The sequence below is a fragment of the Oryctolagus cuniculus genome, chromosome 7, assembly GCF_964237555.1.
Source record: "Oryctolagus cuniculus chromosome 7, mOryCun1.1, whole genome shotgun sequence".
Classification (NCBI taxonomy): Eukaryota; Metazoa; Chordata; class Mammalia; order Lagomorpha; family Leporidae; genus Oryctolagus; species Oryctolagus cuniculus.
Genome location: NC_091438.1, coordinates 59,821,567 through 59,846,132, shown reverse-complemented (window position 1 = coordinate 59,846,132; position 24,566 = coordinate 59,821,567). Strand labels below are relative to the sequence as shown.

At 52.2% G+C, this 24,566-nt stretch overlaps 1 protein-coding gene and 1 long non-coding RNA gene across 2 annotated transcripts; one reads left to right on the top strand and one right to left on the bottom strand.

Moving 5' to 3' along the window:
• Window positions 1-320: 320 nt before the first annotated feature.
• On the top strand, window positions 321-22,750 carry LOC127493412 (uncharacterized). The gene is made up of 3 exons (XR_007923512.2): window positions 321-636; window positions 1,333-1,472; window positions 21,750-22,750. It is a non-coding gene; the product is annotated as an uncharacterized lncRNA (long non-coding RNA).
• On the bottom strand, window positions 12,793-13,140 carry LOC108177690 (dolichyl-diphosphooligosaccharide--protein glycosyltransferase subunit 4). Its single transcript, XM_017346007.3, has one exon. It carries the CDS (start codon window positions 13,075-13,077, stop codon window positions 12,964-12,966), a length of 114 nt encoding a protein of 37 aa, XP_017201496.1. The 5' UTR covers window positions 13,078-13,140; the 3' UTR covers window positions 12,793-12,963.
• Window positions 22,751-24,566: the final 1,816 nt, after the last annotated feature.

Below are 24,566 nucleotides of genomic sequence, written 5' to 3'. Positions count from 1 at the left end.
CCGTGGGGAGCCACGGGCTAAGCTCAGAGCTCCTTCAGTCCCGTGCCCGCTTTTATCCATTCAGGTGCCATGACCTGGGCCAGGAGATCAGGCCTGGTAGCTCAGCTGCTCCCTGCTGGATGGGGCTAATCGCACCTGTCCTTGGGGGTCCCAGCGGGGAGGAATGAGGCGCCGCGCATCGTGCAGAGCGTGGTGCCCGCACGGGGTGGGCGTTCCACAGACGGGGCTGCTCTTCCCCTGCACACCTCGCTCAGGCCTGAGACCCCGGCTGCCCCCGCCCTCCAGCGCTTCAGGTCAGCCGCGGAAGAGGCTCTGCGGTGCGGGTGATCTCTGCCGCAACCAGACCAGGCACTTCCTGCAGGCAGGCTCTCCCCGAAACAGACATTTTCCGACTGTGGGTCTGCGTCCTCAAGGGCACAGAGCTCCGCGGAGCCCCGCCCTTGGTCTCGCCCCGTAGGTCGCCGTCGGTTGCCTAGCAACCCCAACACCTCCCACACTCTCAGGTGAGGCAGCAGCTGTCCCTGAGCCGGCGAGTGCTTGAACGATGCCCCTCAGGGCCCGCGGCGCCCGGGGACGGCGACCGGGAGCGCTGGGCTGCGTCGCGGGAGACCTCAGACGTCGCAGGGCCGGCAGCAGGTGCGGGGACAAGGGTCTGGGCAGGTGGGTTTGGCGCGGGGTAGGCTCCCACTCCTCCGGTTAAGCGATGCCGGGAGGATGGAAGGAAGGCGGGGCGCGGAAGGCTGACCTGGGCGCTGATTGTGTCTGGGCAGAAGAGGGCGCTATTGTCCTGCTGGAGGAACCCTGGTCTGCTCTGGGCGCGTCTGGCCGGCTTCTTCCAAGTGTCTTAGTCACTTCCCAGGGCCAGCCAGGCCTGAGGTGCTGAGGTCCTGCCGTCCCTCACGGTGGCTCTTAGAGCTGCCCTTCCTAGTCTCCTCCCCTCCTTCAGTCTGTCCCATCTCTGGGCTTCTGTGAACCCCCAGGCCCAGCCTCTCTGCCTCTCCCAGGGATTCAGTTTCCCTGCAGTCCTGGAAAAGACTCCCTGGCTCCACCTCCCTCCAGAGCGCCTGTCCCTGTGGGGAGGTCACCACAGGCACTCAGCTCCCGGAGGCTTTCTGCGCTAAGGCAGAGGGTGGAAACGGCAGCTCTGGAAACAGAGGGGTAGGGCTTGGAGCTGAGAGCTGCATCCTTCCAGCGACCTGGTCCCAGTGGGCGGCAGGCTGGGGGTGGCAGGGGCCCCGGGAACCTCAGATTCATCCCCAGGATGGATCCCTGGCCAGCCCTGGCCAGGCTCTGGCTTGGACGCCTGGCATCTGTGTGATTCCCTTGTCGTAGGGCTTCTCATCTTTAAAGTGGCCTTGTCAGTGCCTGCTGAGCAGTCGGGTAAGGAAGTGAGGGCATGGAGGGAGCGTGCAGCACACACGCCAGGAGCATCATCGCTGGGCCCGGGATCCACTGGCTGGCCCCTGCTACTGGTAAAACATGTGTGTTGCACTCACTGCTGTGGCAGCCGGGTCCTTTCAGGGGCTGTACCTTCCGAAGCCAAGCCTGCTGGGGTGGGCGTGATGGTGGGGGTGGGGAGGGAGACCACAGGGGCAGATGTCCTGGGGCCGTCAGAGGCTGGGGAATGACTTCGGTGGCCTGTGCCTTAAGGCTGTCTGCCTGTGGTGAAGCTGCCTCCCCCTATGCTGACTCAGCGCCCCCCCCCCCCGCCCCGGTTAGTTCCACTCACCTGCTCTGCATTTCACATGGGACTCTAGCCTCACGATGTCCCCTAAGGTGGGCAGCGACAATCATCCCTACTTAACACATGAAGAAAGGTGGAAACACACGAATGAGTGGCCTCCAAGTCGTGAAGCTGTGACCCAAACCTGACACGCTCTGTCCTGTAGTCCCCACAGCCACAGATCCACTCCGTGTGTGATCCTCAATCAGAATCATTCTGTCAGTCAGGGGCTGAGCCCGAGACACACACCCAGATACACTCACACACGCACACACACACACACAGCTGTGTGACATAACTGTGCGTGTCCTCTCACACCAGTAGCCACAGACTGAACACACACACACACACACATCCTCATGTGCAAACACCTAGACACACATGAGCAGACGTCCTTGTCTGCACTTGCACCCCCAGCAGCCACCCACAGTGCACAGATGTTCTGTGCCAGGTGTGCCCCGACACCCCCTTCTTGCACGTCGTCTCTCGCCTCTTGGAACAGGAGAATGTTCTGTTACTCGGAGTGATGGAAGCACACAGAGAGGGCTGGCGGGGGCTCAGACAGCTGGTCACGTGGCTCCCTTCCTGGTGAGAGTGGCGACGGGCACCGCGTGGGTAGCCTGTCACTCTCCCTGTGGAGTCTGCTCAAGGACAAAGCTAGATCTTCCTAAAGGGATGGAGTGATGCGGGCAACAGCTCTTCCCTTTAAAACCTCAGCAGCAGCAGCAGCAGCAGCGGCGGAGTGATGCTGAAAAGAATGATCACGGGCTAATTCACTCCAGCGGGAGTGCAAGGGCTTGCGATTGAACTTCCAGGACTGGAAGAGCTCCCTGTCCACATGGGGGAAACACCCATGCTCTGGAAGTCAGCTGGGAGGCAGGGCTCATGCACCTCTTGTTTCTGTGCACCCGGGAGGCCCCATGTCCCCTTCCTTGGGATCCCAGAGAGAGCAAAGCAGCTGCTTCTGATGGTGACAGCCACGAGGTCCCTGGAGGGTGATACCGAAGTCCCAGGGCTGGTGCCTCCTGCGGGCTCTGCTCACGTGTGGCAGTGCTTGGGGGGCTGGTTCCACCTGTGCCTATACCTTCACCTATGCAGCTTCTGCACGAGCCTGTCACGGAGACACCTCTGGGTGCCCGGAATTGGGGAGCCTCGCTGTGGTTTGGGGCTGGCTCCTACTTGTGAGCTGTACCTGTGCAGTCCTTGGAGGTACAGAGCCAGGAGGGGCAGCAGAGAGCGCGGAGGCTGAGCCAGGCGTCCTCTCCCAGGTCCTACTTCCAGCCTTTCTGCTCTGTGCCCTGCCGCTGCTCCCCAAGGGGCTTGTTGGAGCCTCCCCCCTGCCCCACCTCCCTCTTGTCCAGCTTGGCTCGGCTGCATGTACAGGGTGGGGACAGGCAGCTTCCTGCAAACCCTCTTCCGCCCATTTCCAGAAAATGTGGGTTTGTGTTTAGCCATTCCCGGGAAAAGAAAAAGAGATGATTTTCAATAAAAGCTAAAATATTTTAGAAAGAAGAAACTCCAAGTCTCCAACCATAGCAATGCCCAATACAGATGACTCTGTTTTGAGCAGTACGTGTCACGTACAGGTGCTAAAATGTCACACTGTACCCCAGAAACAGGTATAATTAATATTAACTTGAAATATTTAAAAATCCATAAAATAGGAGCCTCTCTATTTAACCCTCCACTCTTGCCCACCTTGGCCTCAGCCATCAGTTTTTATAAAGCCCATTTATTATCTGGGAAAGGCAAGATGTGTGCAATCTCTAGACATGAGTTCCAGTTTTGCCTCTGCCTCTCACTAATTGTGGAGTGTTGGGGAAGTCACTTGAGCTTCCTAAATTTTAGTTTCAACACCTGCCCCTCCCACCAACACCTGGCACCTTGTACAGGGAGGGGGCCCTTAAGCCAGCTGTGTTGAGTGACTGGGTCTGAGACACAAGTGAGAAACAGATGTCAGTGCTCATAAAACCACATGGGGGCCGGCTGGCTCACTAGGTTAATCCTCCGCCTGTGGCACCGGCATCCCATATGGGTGCTGGGTTCTAGTCCCAATTGCTTCTCTTCCAGTCTAGCTCTCTGCTGTGGCCCAGGAGTGCAGTGGAGGTTGGCCCAAGTGCTTGGGAGACCAGGAAGAGGCACCTGGCTTCTGGCTTCTGATTGGCATAGCTCTGGCCATAGCGGCCATTGGGGGTGAACCAACGAAAGGAAGACCTTTCTCTCTCTCTCTCTCTCTCTCTCTCACTGTCTAACTCTATCTGTCAAAAAAAAAAAAAAAAAAAAAAAAAACAAAAAAACGGGGAGGGTAGGTGGGGCAGTGCAGCAGGTTAACGCCCTGGCCTGAAGCACCAGCATCCCATATGGGCACCGGTTCTAGTCCCTGTTGTTCTACTTCCCGTCTAGCTCTCTGCTATGGCCTGGGAAAGCAGTAGAGGATGGCCCAAGGCCTTGGGACCCTGCACCCACGTGGGTGACCCGGAAGAAGCTCCTGGCTCCTGGTTTTGGATTGGCCCAGCTCCTCCGGCTGTTGAGGCCATTTGGGGAATGAACCAGAAGATGGAAGCCACCCCCCCACCCCACCCCGCCTCAGCCTCTCTGTAACTTTGCCTTTCAAATAAATAAATAAATCTTAAAAATAAAGAAAAGAAACCACACAGGAAGGTGGCATCTTGCAGGCTGGGGCTGAACCTGCCACCCGATGAAGAGCTTTCTGGAGTGCAGGTGCACGATGCCCATGGCAGGGCCGGTGCTGTGGCACAGTGAGTAAAGCTGCCATTTTTGACATAGCTTCCCATATGAGCACCAGTTTGAGTCCTGGCTGCTCCACTTCCAATCCTGCTCCCTGCTAATGGCCTGGGAAAGCAGCAGAAGATGGCCCAAGTCCTTGGGCCTCTGCACCCACATGGGAGACCCAAATGGAATTCCTGGAATTCCTGGCTCCAGTCTTTGGTCTGGCCTAGCTCCAGCCATTACAGCTGTTAGGGGAGTGAGCCAGCAGATGGACAATAAATCTCTCTCTGTCTCTCTTTCTCTCTTTCTGCCTTTTAAAATAAATAATAAATCTTTTTTAAAAAAAGACACGCGTGGCTCCTCCACCATCTAGATCTCGTGTCCTGCCTCATCTGTCAACCCCACGACCTATAAGCTGTTTTCATGCTCGCGTTTTCGTTTGAATGTCAGCATAGATCCAGGGGATGGACAGACGGCTGTTACTGTCCCCTTTTACAGATGAGGAATCTGTGGCCCAGAGCAGTGAAGACAGAAGGTGGCAGTGCACAGGCCTGGCCCTTCTGTGTCTGATTCTAAGCCCAATGCCCCCTGCCACCTTCCACCCCTGCTGCTGCCAGCAGTCCCACCCAAGGCTGGGGGTGCACCCTGAACTCGCCTGGTCCCCACCTCTCCTCCCCATGCCATCCTCACTGTGGTGATGAAAGTGTGGCTCTTGGAGCCAGCAGGCCCAGGTCTGCAATCCCCACTGTGTGCCCAACTGTGGCCCTGAGCAAGACGCTTCGTCTCTGTGCCTCAGTTTCTTCATCTGTAACATGGGGAGACTACCTACATCCTAGGGCTGTCAAGATGAGTGGAGGAGTGGACGTGGAACCAGTGGGACAGCACCAGACCATGGCAAGCGCTGTACAGAAGGCACTACTGGCGTGTGGCTACCCAAAGAAGACTTGTCCTGCCTCGGCCAGGTTTCAGGGGGCCTAACCGTGTCTTCCTTTGCACCTGTGACTGTAAGGCTTCACAGTGTCTGATTCTCTGCTCAGGTAAAGGCCTCCTTCTCCCAGATGGTCACACACCACCGTGAAGTCCTCTCTCCTTGCCCTCCTCTCGCCTTCTTCCCCTCTCCCCCACCAGCCTGTACAGATGTCGCCTCCTTCCCAATTACTGCCATGGCCTCTCCAGTCTTTTCTGTCTACCCCCACCATGTGTGCCTCTCCTCTCCCTTGTTGTGGGATGCGGACCTCATCTGATCCCTGCAGCCACTTCTGGGGTCTGGGACACATGTAGCATCCATCAGGAAGCTGGAAGAGGGAACGCATGTGGTCCCTGTTCCCCCTGGCAGGCACCCACCTCTCCTTCTTTCTCCCCCGCTTTTCTCCACACAAGCAGTTCAGGGCCAGGCAGTCATGTCCTGTGGCCAGGTATTGACACTGAAGAGCAGAATGACAAATGCCAGCCTGTCGTTTCTACAAGCACCCCAAACCTGAGTTGCTTTCCTGGGGCCACCTCTCTGGAGAACCAGCCCATCATCATTTTGGTCCAGGATTTATGAAGTTGTACGACCTTGGGCAAGTGACTTAACCTTCTAGTAAGGCACCAACTCCCTCCTCTGTGAAGCAGGGATAATGATAAGGTCTCCAGAGAAGCGGTGGCAGAAGGGTTCCCATCTGTGTCTCATGCCAGGACCTAGTGCATCACCCTGCACAGAGAGGAACCTCGGCAAATATTTGGTGAATAACGAGCTGATTGCTAGACAAAGGCAGGAGCCAGGGAACACGGTGCCGATGGTGGAACTGCAGGCATCTGCCTGTGCGGGGGTGTGGGTGGGCAGTGGGGGCTGCCTGTGCGCCTGAGCAAATGCCACAGAGGCCGTTGTCTGTTCTCCTGGCTAGCGTTTTGCTGCCTCTGGCTTCTAGGACTGTGCCTCCATTGGCTTTTATGTGGGCCATCGAGCAGAGGACTGAGAATGGGGCTCGGGGGCCTCCTTCAATCCCAAGGCAACGGCGGAATTTCTGGGGCAGACCTGGGGCTAGTGGTGGGGTTGTGGGGGTGCAGCTATGCTTTCTTCTGGTGGAAGAACAAAGCCCAGACTGAAGCTGGTGTTCTTGGAAGACCCAGAGCTAAAAGAGCTGGGCACGTGGGCCACAATGGCCCTGTGCCTCCCTGAGAGCCTTGCTGGGACCTGAGCCAGACGGGCTGGCTTATGATTGTTGCCAGACATGCGGCTGAAATTCCCTGTGGGCTTCAGGAATTCCAGGAGGAGGATGCTTGGGGCGCTCTGCTGTGGCAGTGAAGACCCAGCTGCCGAGATCCAGGCGTGGGGCAGAGGAAGCAACGTGGCTCGGAACTCACCAGCAGGAGCACTGGAAGAGAAGGTGAATCCTCTGCAGCCGATGTGAGCCTCCCACGGGTGCGTCAGCCGGGGCAGCTGTCCATGGTGGAGGGGCGCGGCTGGTCCCCGGTGCACGGAGGACTGGAAGGAAGAAGGCTGCTCAGCTGATGCCTGGGATTCAGAAATCCTACCCTCCAGTGAAACAGGATCGCCTGGCTGCCTCTGTCTTCGGTGGAAGCTTGGTGGGGGGCAGGGAGTGAGAGAGAGGGGGAGAGAGAGAGAGAGAGAGAGAGAACCCAGCAGTGGCTGGTGGGCAGGGTTGCAGGGTCAAACTGGGCAAAGTGAACTCAGGAAGGGACGACCTCCAATCTCCTGGGTGAAGGTGCACGGATCGGATATTGACCGGAGGCTGAATTAGCTCCTGACTCACAATGCTGCCTGTAGCTGTGATAACAGGTGGACAGTGGGGGTGATATTGGGCTTGGGTACCCCCACGATTGGCCCCAGCTCATAGCAGATCTTGCGATAAATGGGTAAGCAAGTCAGGCATGCTTTTCCTGGGCCCCTCAGTGAAGGAACGTGGCATTGAGGTTCTCACAATGGGCCCAGCTCATTGCCTGTAGGAAAGGTTCTCTCTCACCCTGCCACAGAGCCATGGAACTGCCCCAGCTTCCTGCCCTCGCCCTTCTGAGGGACTCTCTTTGGTAGTAGCAAGAAGGAAAGGCAGAGAGGTGAAATAAAACTACAGCAGAGTCAGAAGGCCCAGTGTTGAATTTTTTAAAAAAGATTTATTTTAGGGGCTGGTGCTGTGGCATAGCAGGTAAAGCTGCTGCCTGTGATGCTAATATTTCATATGGACACTAGTTTGAATCCCTGCTGCTCCACTTCCAATCCAGCTCCCTGCTAATGTGCCTATGAAAGCAGCAGAAGATGACCCAAGTACTTGGGCCCCTGTACCACGTGGGAGACTCAGATGCAGTTTCAGTCTCCTGGCTTTAGCTTGGCCCAACCCTGGCTGTTGTGGCCATTGGTGAGTGAACCAGAGGATGGACGATCTCTCTTTCTGTCTCTCCTTCTCTCTGTCACTCTGCCTTTCAAATAAATAAAATAAATCTTCCTCATTTTTTAAAAAGTTTATTTTATTTATTTGAAAGGCAGAGTGAGAGAGGAGGGAAGGAGGAAAAAAGGAAGGGAGGGAGGAAGACAGAGAGAGGGAGGGAGAGAGGATTAATGAGAATCTTCCATTTGCTTTTTCACTCCCCAAATGCCAGTGACAGCCTGCACTGGGCTAGGCTGAAGCCAGGAGCCAGGAACTCCATCCAGTCTTACACGTGGGTGGCAGGGGCCGAAGCACTCGGGCTATCTTCTACAGCTTTCCCGGCACATTAGCTGGGGCTTGAACTGGCACCCATATGGAATGCTAGCATTGCAGGTGGTGGCTTAGCCTGCTGCACCTGGCAGGAGTTCCTACTCCTGGCTGCAGCCTGGCCCAGCCCTGGCTGTTGTGGGCATTTGGAGAGTGAACCAGTACATGGAAGAATCTCTGTCTGTCTCTTTGCCTTTCAAGTAAAGTGAAAACAAATAAGTAAATTTTTAAAATGTTTCTTTTAGTTCCTTTAAAATTCTTACCCCCTTTTCCCATGCTAATTGCCAGTTAATTACAGACCTGTTTTCTGTCATTACAGATTAGTTGGAATTTTCTAGAACTGTCTAGAAATGGAATCATAAGTTATATATTATCTTTGGCCTGGTTTCTTTTACTCAACATAATTATTTGAAGATTCACCCATGCTGTTGCCTATATCAATAGTTCATTTCTTTTTTAATGCTGTTTAGTATTCCATTGTATGGCTATTACACAAATTACTTATACCTCAATTTGTTGATGGATATTTGGTTGTTTCTCGTGTTTGTTACAAATAAAGTTGCTCTGGATGCTTCTCTCCTAATCTGTGCATGGATTTATGCTTCAGGTTCCTTTGAGCAAATGGGCAGGAGTGGAACAGCTGCCCTAGTTTTTTTTTTTTAAGATTTATTTATTTATTTGAAAGGCAGAGCTACAGAGAGGCAGAGGAAGAGAGAGAGAGAGAGAGAGGGAGAGGTCTTCCATCTGCTGGTTCACTCCCCAGACAGCTGCAATGGCCAGAGTTGAATTGATCTGAAGCTAGGAGCTAGGGGATTCTTTCTGTGTCTCCCACACAGGTGCAGGGGCCCAAGGACTTGAGCCGCCCTCTACTGTTTTCCCAGGCCATAGCAGAGAGCCGGATCAGAAGTGGGGCAGCCAGGACCCTAACTGGTGGCCACATGGGATGCCGGCACTGCAGGCAGCAGCTTTACCCGCTACCCCCTTCCCCACTGTCGCCACCCTGGCTGCCCTAGTTTGACAGAGCTAAGTGCTCAGCAGATGCAAGCAATCCCAGATTGGCTGAATCTTCCAGAATCTCCCCAAGATGCTCTTGGGTTCTTGAAGGCTTTTTTTTCCCTTGAAGAGAAAGCAGATGTAGATGCACAGGTAACTTGGGAAGAAGCAGAAGAGGTTGGGGGCGGGGAATACCTTGTAAATGACCACAGCTAAAAAGCTGTCTTGTTTTGAGCCAACAGGAAATGGTCTTTATACTGCAATAAGCAAGGCTCAACAACTAGTCACCAACTTTGACCTGCAGGCTGCTATCCTGGGGCTTAGTTGTCCGACTTCCTGGGCACCAAGGGGTTTACTTGGCCTGGGACAGAAGTACCCAGTCCCTGGCCAGAACAGCTGGGTCTTGAGTGGTGGGCACTGCAGTGTCAGCAGCAAGCTAGGAACAAATATGCAGAGCAAACATTCCCTGCCCCGGCCGCACTGGGCCCCTTCTCTACTCCCAGCTGAATCCAGGCACAGGAGCAGCCTGCCTGGGGGCATGGGGCACCTCCTTTCACCTGGGTAGCTGGGCTCCATCTGGCTGGGGCTCACCTGCTTTTCTCTGGAGGATACTGGGGCTCAGCCATTCTTCTCCCTAGGTGGCTTCTAGAGACCTGGATCCTAGATTAAGAGCAAGGAGGAATAGGGCTGCTGAGCTTCTCAGCATCTCCAGGGGTGTGCTAAATGCTTAAAATGTTCTTTATGGGGCCAGCATTGTGGTGCAGCAAGTTAAGCCACCACCTGCAATGCTGGCATCCCCTATGGGCACCAATTTAAGTAAATTTGGGGAGTGAACCAGTGGATGAAAGATTCTCTCTCCCTCAAATAAATAAATAAATCTTAAAAAATAACAAAATAAAATATTTATTTCACTGGTTATTGGGCACAAAAGCTGTACTTGGTGCACAGGTTATGGAGAGCGGGACACAGATGCATGCTCTTCAATGGGTTCACAGTGCAGAGGGAGGCCTAGCAAGAAGGCAACAGCAGGTGCACTGCTTGGGAAAGAGCCCACAACAGGAGCAAGCTCTGGGGGCTATGGGGGCCTTTCCTGCTGTGCATGGGGAGGGGGCCAGGGTGCCCTGGAAGAGGACTGCTCCCTCTGATAGGCAGTCTGACAGCCAGCAGAGATGTCAGGCACCAATGAGGGGTCACAATCAAACAGCACAAGACCTAGAAGGCTGGGTGAGAAGCCGTTCTCTACTGCCTTCTAAAAAAGATTTATTTACTTATTTGGAAGTCAGAGTTACATAGAGTGAGGGAGAGACTGAGCGAAAGACAGATCTTCCATCCACTGGTTTACTCCACAAATGGCCACAGTGGCCTAGCCTGGGCCAGGCTGAAGCCAGGAGCAAGGGTGGCAGAGGCCCACGTACTTGGGTCATCTTCTGCTGCCTTCCTAGGTGCATTAACAGGGAGCTGGATCAGAAGCGGAGCAACCGGACTTGAACTGGTGCTCATACAGAATGCTGGTGTCGCAGGTGGTTTCCTAACCTGCTGTGTTCCAGTGTGGGCCCCAACACCTTTCTTGTTTATTTCCTCTGCTGGACATTGCTTCTCTTCCCTATTTTCATTGGCACAGGAACCTGCCAATCTTGTCAGAAGGGTCATTTAGCAAAGAAAATGCAAATTTTTGAGCCGTGAGTGCAAAAGTCTTGGTGGAGAAAAGGTACAGGAAATGGAACCTGGAATTGGTTTCAGAACTCACTGAATGATGATATTCAGTGCAGCAAACAATTATTGAGTGCCTATGGTATGCTGAGGTCTGGTGCTTTGCCTATGTTACCCCATTTAACCTTCCCAGCAACAGGAGTGGGGGCCATTGTTATCTGAATTTATAGACGGGGGAACTGAGCAGCGAGGTTTGCTTGCTCAAGGTCATGGTGCTCCTGAGTTGGCAGAAGCTGAAATGTGTATTGAGACTTGCAGACTCAAGCTCCGGGCTCGTGATGCATGTGTGATGTGTTTGTATGTGTGTGATGTGTGTCTCTGGGTATGATGTGTTTGTGTGTGTGATGTCTTTGTACATGTGTGTTGTATCTGTGTGTGATCTGTTTGTGTGATGTGTATGATGTGTGTGTGAAGTGTGTCTGTAAGTGTATGTGATGCATGTGTGATGTGTTTGTATGTGTGTGATGTGTGTGTCTCTGTGTATGATGTGTTTGTGTGTGTGATGTGTTTGTGTGTGTGATGTGTTTGTACATGTGTGTTGTATCTGTGTGTGATCTGTTTGTGTGTGATGTGTATGATGTGTGTGTGAAGTGTGTCTGTGTGTGTATGTGATGCGTGTGTGATGTGTTTGTATGTGTGTTATTGTGTGTGATGTGTGTGTCTCTGTGTATGATGTGTTTGTGGGTGTGATGTGTTTGTGTGTGTGATGTGTTTGCATATGTGTGTTGTGTCTGTGTGTGATCTGTTTGTGTGTGTGTGTGATGTGATGTGTCTGTGTGAGTGAAGTGTGTCTGTGTGTATCTGTGTGTGTGATGTGTGTGTGAGTGTGTGGAGGGGGACTTACTCTGCAGGAGGAAATCAGGCAGGGATCCCCCAGGGAGGCAGCATTTGCGGGAAAGGAAAAGTCCTCCCTGCTGAGAAGCACAGGTGCGAGGACAGCTGCCCAGTGAGAGGAGGCCTGTGGGAGCGGTGGTGTGGACATCCGGGAGAGCCGTCTCTCTGGACTAGAGTGTGGGCTGATGGGAAGAGGCGGGGCCTCGACAGGCTGGGGAAGCTGGTGTGGGCTGTTCCCCAGCTGGGGTGCCTGCTGGCGGCTTTCTCAGTCAGCGGAGCCTGAGGCTGGGCGACCAGCCTGAAATCCAGGCCACTTACAATCCCAGGCAGAGCCGCCATCATCACCATCACCATCACCATCAACAAGAGCTTCACAATCTTTTTTTAAAATGTATTTATTTATTTAAAAGTCAGAGAGAAAGTTACAGAGAGAGAGAGAGAGAGAGAGGTCTTCCATCCGCTGGCTCACTCACCAACTGGCTGCAATGGCTGGAGGTGCGCCGATCCGAAGTCAGGAGCCAGGAGCTTCTTCCAGAACTCCCACGCGGGTGCAGGGGCCCAAGGACTTGGGCCATCTTCCACTGCTTTCTCAGGCCATAGTAGAGAGTTGGATCGGAAGTGGAGCAGCTGGGACTCAAACCCGCTATGCCACAGCGCTGGCCCCGAAAATCACAACCTTTTCTTCAAAGGAAATGGTGTGGGGTCCGTGCTGTGGCTTAGCATGTAAAAGCTGCCACCTGCAGTGCCAGCATCCTATATGGGTGCCGGTTTGAGTCCCAGCTCTCTGCTGTGGCCTGGGAAAGCAGTAGAAGATGGCTTAAGTAATTGGGCCCCTACATCCACGTGGGAGACCTTGAAGAAGCTCCTGGCTCCTGGCTTCGGATCGGGGCAGCTCTGGCCGTTGTGGCCATCTGGGGAGTGAACCAGCAGATGGAAGACTTCTTTCTCTCTCTCTCTGCTTCTGCCTCTGGCTCTCTGTAACTCTGCCTTTCAAGTATATAAATAAATCTTTTTTTTAAATATAACTATATTTTTATATTGGAGGGGCATTGGGGAGAAGTGGGGGAAAGCAGCCCCTAACACTGGGCCCTAGTCAGTGGCAGCTTCTTGTTCCATAGGGTTAAGGAAGACTTTGAGGAAATAAAAGTTGTTTGGAAAACTCCAGGTGTAGTTGCTTTGCATGCTGTGATGGGCAGAGGGATGAAGTGTGGAGGCCCCTCACACCCTCCATGTGGCCTCAGACTATGTCCTGGAGCCCTGAGGGTGGAGAAAGCGCCACTTTCATTCTTGCTTCTTGGGGTTGTTGACGGCCACGTAGTGATAGAGAACGACGAGCAGGAAGAGCGACACGCCCAGCATGTTGGCGAAGATGGCGAGCTGCACGTCCGTGATCATCCTGCCCTGCCCGCCTCGGACCCTACACTGCCTCCACACAGCGCAGAGGGAGACCTGGACCGGAACCAAGTATATAAATAAATCTTAAGAAAAAAAAAAAAAGAAATTGTGCAGGAAAGTCTGGTATTTGGCCAGATCAAAGAGAAGCTGCTGGACTTGGATTAGGAGTGGGGTGGGCTCCTGAGCTCTGCCTTTGTGGCTCTTGGCTTTGTGCTCCTGGGAACCCCCTCAGCTCCCCAGGTCACAGTCTGATGCGTAGCAGCTGCAGGAGCTACTATTTTCAGTAACACCCCACTGAAGACTGATCTCTGTGGTCCTCCCTGGCCCACACCTAGGTATGTCCTCTGGCCTCTTCCCCCGGCGTGCAGGCTGAGGGCCACTGTTCATGTTGGCCCTTGGCCAAGAACCTGATCGCCTTGCTCTCCACTCTGACCTCTGGATCTCTTACCACCACCGCCCAGGGAGCAGGGCCAGGGGCCCAGGGTGGGCCTCCTGACCAATCGGACGCTGAGCCCTGAAAGACGAACTCTGCTATCAGATCCCGGGGCCTCTCAGGCTTCCGCTGGGCTTGCCCTTCCGACCCACACCCCTGTCCTCCAGGTTCTGCAGCAAAAGGACCAGCAGAGCTGTGCACACCTCAGGCGAGCCTCCCTCCCTCCAACTGGACACTCTGGGGCTGCGCTTGGTGGGCAGAGAGAGGCAGCCTGAAGACAGAGGGAGAGTGAGCCAGAGGCGGGGCGTGAACAAGCAGCTGCTTCTGCATGGGGAGGGGACAAACTACCGGCAGGTCTGAATGCTCACTGCCTCTGCTGCCACCGCTGCTCCAGGCTGTGCTGGCCTGACCCTCTCCCGGCCCCTCACCACGTTAGAGGTGCAAGCAGCTTCTCTCCTCCTCCTTCTTCAGGTTTTATCCATTTTAAAGGCAGAGTAACAGAGACAGAAAGAGAGAAAGAGAGGGACCTTCCACTTGCTGGTTCACTCCCCCAAATGGCTGCAATGGCCAGGGCTGGGCCAGGCTGAAGCCAGGTGCCTGGAACACCATTCAGTGTTCCCATTTGGTTGGCAGGGGTCCAAGCACTTGGGCCATCTTCCGCTGTCTCCCAGGCACATCAGCAGGGAGCTGGACTGCAAGCAGAGCAGCCAAGACCCTGACTGGTGTTCTGATAAGGATGTTGGCTTTGCAGGCGGTGGCTTAACCTGCTGTGCCGCAATGCCAGTCCCTGCAGGCAGGTTCTCTTCCTAAAAGCCCATGTATCTGGCAAATTCTGAGCTCAGGGCTGTCTCGTCTGCCTGACAGCAGGATCTCATCCACACAGCATTGTGAATCGGAGGCTGCTCTGGTCTTAGATAAGGGTTCACATTCCAGTGGCATAGCCTTAACTTTTCTGAATCTTGGTTCCTTAACTCTGAAGGGGAGCTTGCCTTTCACATCAATAGGTTACTGTGATAGAAAGGTTGATGGAACAATGCAGCCACAAGATGTGGGACCTTGCTCCTGCATCTTCTTTGAGACCCAGAATCCTACACTTGGAATTCTGGAATTGGAAGGTGTCAGGCGTGGTTTTCCATCGCTCCTGCTCAGTGAGGATGATGCATTTTTCACACTGACAACTGTCCAGGCTCTGCATAGCAGTTGGCGACTTGTGCACAGGTCACTGGGCCACTGTCACCTTGACCATAGGCAGTTATTGCAGCCACTCCAACCTCATCCTGGGGGAGAGATAAAAGGGGAAAGAGAGCAGTTAGGAATAGAGGCCACCTGTTAGAGGTGCAAGGTCTTAGAGGGGAGCCTCATAGCCACAGATCTCAACTCAACTTGTATAGGCACAGAGGTCTGTGACTTGCCCAACATCACCCAGGTCTCTCGATTTCTCTCTGCAGGGCTGCCCCACAACAGCCATTGGCTCAGCTGTCTCCAGCCTGGTGACATCACAAGGGAATCAGCCAATCTCTGCAGTCTCTGGCCCTGCTGTGGTGTGGGGCTGTTGTCCCCCACCATGCATCATTACTCCTCTCATCACAGTTTACCTAGAATCCTGGGGGTGTGCAATGGACCAGGCAGAACCAAGTGTTGGTGCTGGGCTCCTGCCACTCCCTGCATGGTCAGGGTAATGGAGGCAGGTGGGGCAGACTGGAGGTGGCTGGTAGGACAAGCACATGGACTGGTATGGTGTCAGCAAGCAGTGGCTTTGGGAAGGGCAGCAGACTGAGGATCCCACAAGGTGTGCAACTTTAGCTAAGGAGTCGGTGTTGGGGGCTGGTTATAGGTGACCAGGTGTTCCCACAGGGAGGAGCCCAGAGACACGGTGGAACCCTGGCACACGTGCATCCACATGGGGTGTCACCCACATCTGATCCCAAGGGCACAGTTTCTGGCGTAAGCAAGGCCAAGGCCTAAGCTGGAGGAATTGGCTGCTAGCAAGGCTCCCAGACATGGGTTCAGACTCCGGGAACCAGGAGGGGGTTAGTGGGACCTAGCTGAAGCTGCCAGTAGGGTCAAATGGTCCAGCTATGGGGAAGGGGACTGTCGACCCTGGGGACGGTGCCGATCATGGGCCTGCTGGGCAGGAGGGCAGAGCCCAGTGGTCCCAGCCCCTCCATCTCATTGTCCCTTTTCAGTCCCCCGGGACCTCTTGTCAGAGCTCACGGCTCCCAGCATTAGTAGATTTGAGGTGAGCTCTCGGAGCCCTCGGGGACACGTGGACCAGTCCCACTTCTCAACTGGCAGGATGACCTTGGGCAATTCCTTGAGCCTCTCTGAGCCTCTGCACCCTGGGAATGACACCCCTGCTGTGCTGTCCATGTGATGTCTTTGTGGGTTCAGATAGAAGCGGCTTGTTCTGAAGTGAAGAGCTTGCCTCACATCTCCCCATGAAGTCCTTCGATCTGCGAGTCCCCCTGGAGCAAGCACCTGGCCCCTGGCTTCCCCTGCAGCCCCCACAGTCTGGAGGGCAGGGCTGTGCCTCCGTGTGCAGACCGAGTGAGAGGACGGGCCGCAGCTGAGGCCAGCCCGCGGGGCCCTGGCAGCCGGCGAGGCTGTGAGGAGGGACCAACCTGGCGATGGGTGACGCTGCCAGGCTTTGCCCATCTGGCAGCCAAGCCATTTGCATAAAAACAAAGACAGCTCCAGCGGCATGAAATATTGATGCCCTGGGACTTTTCCTGAGTGGTGTCTGAGTCTCAGGCCGCGAGGGCCTGGCTGCCGGCTGGGGGTGATGGCGCCTCCTGGCTGTTGAGGTTGATTTCTAAAGGCTGCAGGGAGGCGGGGCTGTCAGGCTGCCTAGGAGTCCTCATGGACGCACAGAAGTCTTGGGTTTCAGGTGATACTGACTTTAAGCAAACTGGGTTGGAAAAAACCATATTGGATCAGGTTCTGCCTGGCTCAGGTCCTGGTCTGATGAGGGCAGATGGGCGCTCGGTCCCTTCAGCAGGCCCAGCCTCCCTCTCTGACCCTTGCAGAGAAACCCACTGACCAGATGGCAACTTTTCCAGGTGGTAGAGTGGGGAGCAGGGGTCCCAGCTCCAAGGAGGCTTTTGGAGGGATGCATTCCCACCAGCCTCCTGGAGGGGGCGTTGTAACAAAAACTGCCACACAGTGCACCAGGCTTGTAGGGCAGTCCGCACTCCCTCTCCTAACACTGCGGTGATGAGCAAGGTTGCAGGCCAGCACCCCTACCTGCCACAGAGGGAAAGGGAGGGTGCTTTAGGCACAGGCACATTTGGGCGCTCTGTCCTCAGGCAGGGCCAACGCTCTGTTTATCTCTACTTGGGCTTCTCCCAGGAGGTGGGGGTGGTAACAGAATCTGAGCTCCCTTCTCAGCTCTGTCCCCGCAGGCGTTCCTTTCTGGCCCAGACCCCTCCATCTCCATCTGCCAGAGGAGCATGAACATTCAGCTCTAGCCAGCTTCCCACTGCCAGAGCAGGCCAGTCCTAATAGGTCTCTCTCTGTGAGCTCCTCCAGGCCACTGGCCAAGGCTTCCTTAGTTTTGTATCTGCGGCTCCTGGTGCACAGAAGGCACCTGAGCAGCCTTTGATGAAATTAACCGAATCTTGGAGTGTGGGACAGGGCTGAGCCCAGTGCTGGCCAATGGGATGCAGGGAGCATGCACAGGCCCATAGCCAAATCTGTTGGCTGTGGTAGGTACCCTTTGGTGGGGGGAGGGGGCTCCTCTATCTGAACACTCCTGCAGGGGTTGATTGACAGGAGCTAGGGAGCTTCCTTCCTCTCTGGCCAGGAGTCCTCCCCCTTTTCCACGGGAGACCTAGCAAGGCAGCATCTTGGGCTTTTGGTTTTCTGTTTTTGATTTTCTTTTCCTCCCATCTGAAAAGAAATACACATTCACGATGGGAAAATTGTGAAAAATAAGAGTACAAAGCAAACAACTGCGGTGTTCTCAACAAGTTGAGTCATGTCTTAACAGACATCCTTATTCTAAATGTGGCTGGCTCAGCTGGGGGAAGGGCTGGAGAAGTATCCTCCCCTCACTCTTGGAACAAATGATGCTAACCCTGTAGTCACCCGCTCACCCCTCGACTCATGGCGCAAACCCCTTGACCTGGTATTTCCACAGCAGAGACCAGGGAACTAGCAATCACTTTCAATATTTGCTCCACACAGCATGTGATTGTTCCAGTATGCAAATCAGATCTTTCATTCCCATCTTCAAAATTCTTCAATGACTCACCATCTGCCACAGGGCAAAACTGTTGTCTCTGAATATCAGTTCGCCCTTCTTTCTCAGTAACATAATCTTGGCTAGGCACGATGTTGCAAGAACAAAGACCACATTTCCCAGCCTCCCTTGTGGCTTGGATCAGATGACACCAGGCAGGCTCTTGGACACAGGAGCAGGCCTGGCCAACATCAGCTGGTCCAGAGATGCACAAGAAATCCTACATCACTGCAAGCTTGCAGGTGGCCTGTGATGTTACAATAGGTAACTCCTACAGCATCCATCCTTTGGTGCTCAAACTTGGCAGGAAAGTAATAGTCAAATTATTGACCATTCTGTGGCTGATCAGAGCAGAGACACAGAGATAAGAAAGAGAATGCCAACAAGGCAAAGAGACTCTATGACAAACAGAGGGTATATACACACACAAAGGACATGTCATCTGGAAGAGAAATTGCAGCAAAAGGAAGGGGAACATTGGTGTGAAAGCAACTGAGCCCATCAAAGCCTCATCCAGGTGCAGCTCACCTGGCAATCTGCTGACAATCAAATCTGCACTGTGGAAATGGGCACAACAGGCTGGTAGAGCCTGTGTCATTAAGCAAGCCAGTGAATTAATGAACTCCTCTGGGCCACTTTCTCCATGATTCTATAATTTGGCTCCCATGTAAAGGTTGGGGTCAGCTTGAAAAAATTTCTAATCCATTTGACAGATATATTTCTTAGTTCACTTAATTGACATTCTGGTCTTATTCATTGGTCTCTAAGCAAGCTTTGTTAGTGTGCACTGGTGTCCCCAAATCTGACCAAATTTTACTAGGGAATCCTGCTAGATTTTGAGCTTATTAGTTTGCAAAGATGAGGGCTAGACTCTTGCTGGTGGCCAGCTCATCAGAATAAAAGTTGTCTTCAGATGTCCCACCGACTGGACTCATGTAACCTTCCCTATATTAATATCCATGCTTTTTGCATTTCTATAGTTAATATTACTATACAGGCATATGAGTCTCAGGTAATCCCAGGTTTATAACTACTGTTGATTGGTAGGAAAAGTTGGGGGAAGGAGTCATTGTACTTGACCTGCAGAGCCAGAGACTCACTACCTAATGGTATCTTTCCAGTCCTTTGTATCTCACCTAGAAAGATAATCCTGGGATGTTGCTTCAGAAAAAAAATCCTCCAATCATCCACTCCAACCTTCTTGCTTTATAAAGGTGGACACTCAGACTCGGAGGATTCATATAAATTGCCTAAATCCACACAGTCCCCTGAATCCTCCAGATGGGAGGTTTCCCATATGGGAGAGCCCAGATTTGTTCTCACTGTGGTGTGGCTGATGACTCAGGCATGTTGGCCCGAGTGCATCTCCAAGGACAGGAGCTGTGCCTGGGCTTAACCCAAGAACCTGGTGTTGTGTGCATTCATTAGAGTCCCAACATGTGCTGCGGGCCAGCTGGGATTTGAGAGTGGGGAATGGTATGTGCACTCTACCCCTCAGTCCTGGGTTTGGCTGTTTGGGGCTTTCCTTCTGCCATCCGTTCTCCACAAGCTGTGATTCTGGCAAGAGCAATTCACTTACTCGTGCTTCATTACCTGTACTCTCTTTCCAACTGGTCATGCTCCCAGGAGATAATTAAAAAAAAAAAAAAAAAAGGCTTTCCTAACTGAAGAGCCATGAAGATTTCTCTCTCCTTTATATTTTCTACTTTATTTCTCCCCTCAAACATGTTTAATTTTGGTTCTAACATTGACTGAGTCCTGAAAACTCCAGGAAGCTTTATGCAGAAAAATCAGGAAATGATTTTGATGTAATTTCAGGTCTCGACATGTTTCAGATGAAGCATGCAGAGCTGGGAGTTAGAAGGCCTGAGTTCTCGTGTTGGGTGGCTCTGGCATGTGAAGTGGGTCATTTGGTCTTTCAGGGACCCAGACTGTTCATCTATCAAAGGAAAATGTTGAGCTACTTATATTCTGTAGCTCCATTGTGAACTCACAAACATTTCTTGGCTGCAGAGTTGAGAAACTGGACAGCACTCTTGGATTAAGTGGGCTCTGTCCTTGGTGCTGACACCCTGAGTCACTGGACAGCTTCAGGAAAAAAGAATCATTTTTAGAGAAAGAAGATCCTTAAATTTTTGGCAACTTCTAGTACTTGGACCCTAAGATATTGATCTAAATTCAGGCCATAGACCTGAGGCTTAAAGATTATTCATAGATCTGCTGTTAAAGAATTTGATGCTGAACTTTAGGCCAACAGAATGGTTGGGCAATATGTCTTCCAAGAATAGCCTAGTATGTTGATAGCATGATCACGTTCTTAGATTTTCTGGTACTATCCCAATATCAGCTATTCTTTCACAGTTTCCATAAACCATTAAAATATCCCCTGAAATTCTAGTGTTTTGTCATTTACACTACATCTTCAAGCTGTATTTTGGCTATGAAAGCAGCTTAAAAATCTTTTTGCCTAACAATGTGTCTAGAATTCTGGCTTTGAAAATATGTCTTTGGCATAGATATAATCTGTTTGATATCTCTTGTGTTGAGATAGTAACGCCTCTGGAGGAGGAATTGCCAGGATTCTTGCTTTATCATTAAAAAAATGTGATTAGCGGGCATTCCTAAGTTATCATGTAGATGCCCATGTTCTGGACAAAAGAAATTTTGACTAAGTCTTTCTCCCTGGGTCAGGCCTATTCAATATTATGCAAGAGTTATAGACGATAAAGTGTAAGACAAGTAAGGGCCTGGGTGATTGCCTGACACCGCATATTTACTTCACCAGTTGTTTTGATACCATGTTGACACAACATTGTGGATAAAATGGGAATTGTCACATGAATCAGATGCTGGGCTGAGAAAAAGGACAAGGACAGGAGCACAGGGATGGATCAAGAGCAAATGGGTCTGCTTTTCATGTTCCTCAGAGTCGTGTGGAAATGGATCTCACCCCAGGTCACTGGGGCTTCGGGTTCCCTGCCTCTCCATTTCCTCTTTTTTTATTTTATTTTATTTTTGACAGGCAGAGTGGACAGTGAGAGAGAGAGACATAGAGAAAGAGAAAGGTCTTTTTTTCCCGTTGGTTCACCCCCAATGGCCGCTGCGGCTGGCGCGCTGTGGCCAGCACACTGCGCTGATCTGGAGCCAGGAGCCAGGAGCCAGGTGCTTATCCTGGTCTCCCATGGGGTGCAGGGCCCAAGCACTTGGGCCATCCTCCACTGCACTCCCAGGCCACAGCAGAGAGCTGCACTGGACGAGGAGCAAACGGGACAGAATCCGGCGCCCCGACCGGGACTAGAACCCGGTGTGCCGGTGCCACAGGCGGAGGATTAGCCTATTGAGCCGTGGCGCCAGACTCCACTCCATCTTGTAATTGAGCTTCCTCACTCTCCTTCTTTGTTGGAGAAGCCAATTGAAAACTGATCCCAGGTGCTTAACTCAGGAAGTATCTATGAGCACCTACCATGTGCCTGTCACTGTACCTTGATCACAAGGGAAGTGGAGTCTGAAGCCTTACTGGTAATGAGGACAAAAGTGGACAAGGATGGCCATAAAGAAGAGAACCCCCAGAAAGGAAGCCATGATATGGGATTACAAGTGTGGACTGTACAGGTAGCCAGCCTCAGGGTCAAGGCTCTACCTTAGCTGCTTAGTAGGTGTGTAGGAAGGTCAATTGATTCCTTTTAAACCTCATTTGTAAAAGGGAGTAAAAATAGCACCCAAACTTCACAAGGTTGCTGCTGGAATCAAACAAGAGTTCATGCAGAGTTTGTTTAGTCAGTGCCCACAAGTGCTCAGTGAAAGGTGGCTCTCTTTGTTACACACGGATGCTGTAAATATAGCCTGTGGATTTCTCAGGAAGAACCTCCAAGTAATTTAAGGTCTCAGCTGTTGTCTCCCTCCATCTCTGTGGACTCTGAGGTTGTGAATTTGGCCCTGCAGTTTCTGCTGTTCCTCAAGGATACTTTAGCAAAATTGTCACATCTTGTCATCTTCCAGGTGGCTGCACATGAATTGTTTGGATATTTGATCTACATCTTGCCTGGTGCAGACACAGCCGTTGCCTTTGTACCTGGAGGGTTACCTCCGTGTGAGGGATGTCTCAACATCTGCCCATCACAGTCCTCAGGGGTGTCTTCCAGACTCCGTGAATCTAACACCCGTGCCAAGCATTTGCACTTCCCTGCGTGCCTTCAGGATGCAAGGCAGAGGGGCAAGCTAGTTACAAAATGTAACTCCCAACAGGACTCTTTTTAATTATGCCTGCCATGATCAAGAGTGACTTTTTATCCTTCCATCAAATGAGACACCCTAATTTATGATTATTGCTGAGCTTTAAAAATAAAGACAACACTTAAAAATGCTCCTGTTGTCATTGTCTCTTATTCTTCTGTCATTTAGCTGGGTGGAAGCAGGTGCTACAAGGGGCAGAAGTGGCTAAACTTTTTCCCTTCTTCCTCCTCTTTTTCCTTTTATACCTGGAGAATGTTTTCTTGTCCTTACTTTTCGCTGGTTAAGAGCCTTCCTCTTTTATTGCACTACCTTTTATCGCTATGTAACTGAGTGCATGATTCCTTAATTCTGCTCTTCTTCAGGTCTGATGACGACATTTGTCTGGAAGAATTTCTCCTCTTTCCAGATCCTGCAGCCACCCTTCGTAAGCTTTAGATAACATCACTCTGAGGCAAGGTGCGGCACTGATGTGACCAATACGGCAGCAGGGACACACAGACAATAGCTGCAGATACTAGGCTCCTGCTACCTGTGCCGACTACTTACTCCTTCTCAGTCTCCTCTGCAGGTTGCTGCCAGCTTCCCTGAGTTTCATGTGGGCATAGCCTGGGCACAGCCCTTGACTTCCTACTCTTCAATCTGCACTTGCTCCCTTGGTGATCTCATTCAGTTTCATGCTGTAAATCTCTTGTACAATCTCATGACTCCAAAGCTATCTCTTAGCCTCAACTTCTTTCCTAAACTCCAATCTTAGGTATCTAACTACCTCCCTGTGTCTCATTCAGATGTCTAATAGGCATTAAAAACTGACATATCTGGGGCCGGCGCTGCGGCTCACTAGGCTAATCCTCCGCCTTGCAGCGCCGGCACACCGGGTTCTAGTCCTGGTTGGGGCGCCGGATTCTGTCCCGGTTGCCCCTCTTCCAGGCCAGCTCTCTGCTGTGGCCAGGGAGTGCAGTGGAGGATGGCCCAAGTGCTTGGGACCTGCACATCATGGGAGACCAGGATAAGTACCTGGCTCCTGCCTTCAGATCAGCGCAGTGTGCTGGCCGCAGCGCGCCGGCCACGGCGGCCATTGGAGGGTGTACCAATGGCAAAGGAAGACCTTTCTCTCTGTCTCTCTCTCTCACTGTCCACTCTGCCTGTCAAACAAACAAACAAACAAACAAAACAAAAACTGACATATCTGGGGCCAGAGATGTGATGCAGTGGGTTAACGCCCTGGCCTGAAGCGCTGGCATCCCATATGGGCGCCGGTTCGAGTCCCAGCTGCTCCACTTTGGATCCAGCTTTCTGCTATGGTCTGGGAAAGCAGTGGAAGATGGCCCAAGTCCTTGGGCCCCTGCACCCACGTGGGAGACCTGGAGGAAGCTCCAGGCTCCTGGCTTAGGATTGGCACAGCTCCGGCCAATTGGGGAGTGAACCATCGGATGGAAGGCCTCTCTCTCTCTCTCTCTGTGCCTCTCCTCTCTCTGTGTACTCTGACTTTCAAATAAATAAATAAATCTTTTAAAAAACCTGACATATCTAACATGAATCATCTGTTTCTCATCCATCCAACTTCTGGCATCATCCTAATCTCAGTAAATAGATTTGGAGCTTTTCTCGACCCTTCATTCTCCCGCTTTCTACATCAAACTTCTGCAAGTCACCTTGTTCTATCTTTAAACTACAGCCATATCTCCTCTGTTTCACCTTCTTTCAAACCAGTATAGTCTTTTAAAAATATTTATTTACTTATTTGAAAATGAGAGAGAGAGAGAGATATTCCATATGCTGGTTCACTACCCAAGGGTTACAATGGCCTGAGTTAGGCTGGTCTGAAGCCAAGAGCCAGGAGCTTCTTCTGGGTCTCCCATGTGGGTGCAAGTGCCCAAGCACTTGTGCCATCTGCTGCTGCTTTCCCAGGTCATTAGCAGGGAGCTGGATCAGAAGTGGAGCAGCTGGGACTCAAAACTGGTGCCCATATGGGATGCTGGTGCCACAAGAGGCGGCTTTACCTGTTATACCACAACACCAGTCCCTTTCATTATAGTCTTGAACTTCCATTATTCCAGTAGATGCCTAACTGGCTTCCAAACATCACACAGTTGGTAGTGACAGAACTGAGATCGAATTCCAGGCTGTCTGGATCTAACCCATGTGCTACTGCCTTGGGATCCACTGCCAGGGTGTGGGATGTGGGTTTCCATCCCTGTTGTTGGAATCCATTGCCAGGGTTGGGTGCCACAAGGGTTGTTCTTGGTCATAGTGAGCTGGGACTGCCATAACAAAATGCCAGAGACTTGGCAAGCTTAAACAACAGAAACTGGAGGAAGCCACATGAGGATGGCAGCGTAGCTGGGTTCTGGGGTGGGCCCTCTTCCTGACTTGTGCACAGCTGCCTTACTTGCTGTGTGCTCACGTGGCCTGTCCTTGGTACGTGCATATGGCTGTACAAGGAAAGACACTGCTCTCTCTCTTCCTCTTCAGTAAGGCCACCAGTCCTATCAGGTTAAGACAGCACCCCTGTGAGTGCATTTAACCTTACTCACCTTATAGCCCTATTTCCAGATACAATTGCACGTTGAGGCAATGGCTTCC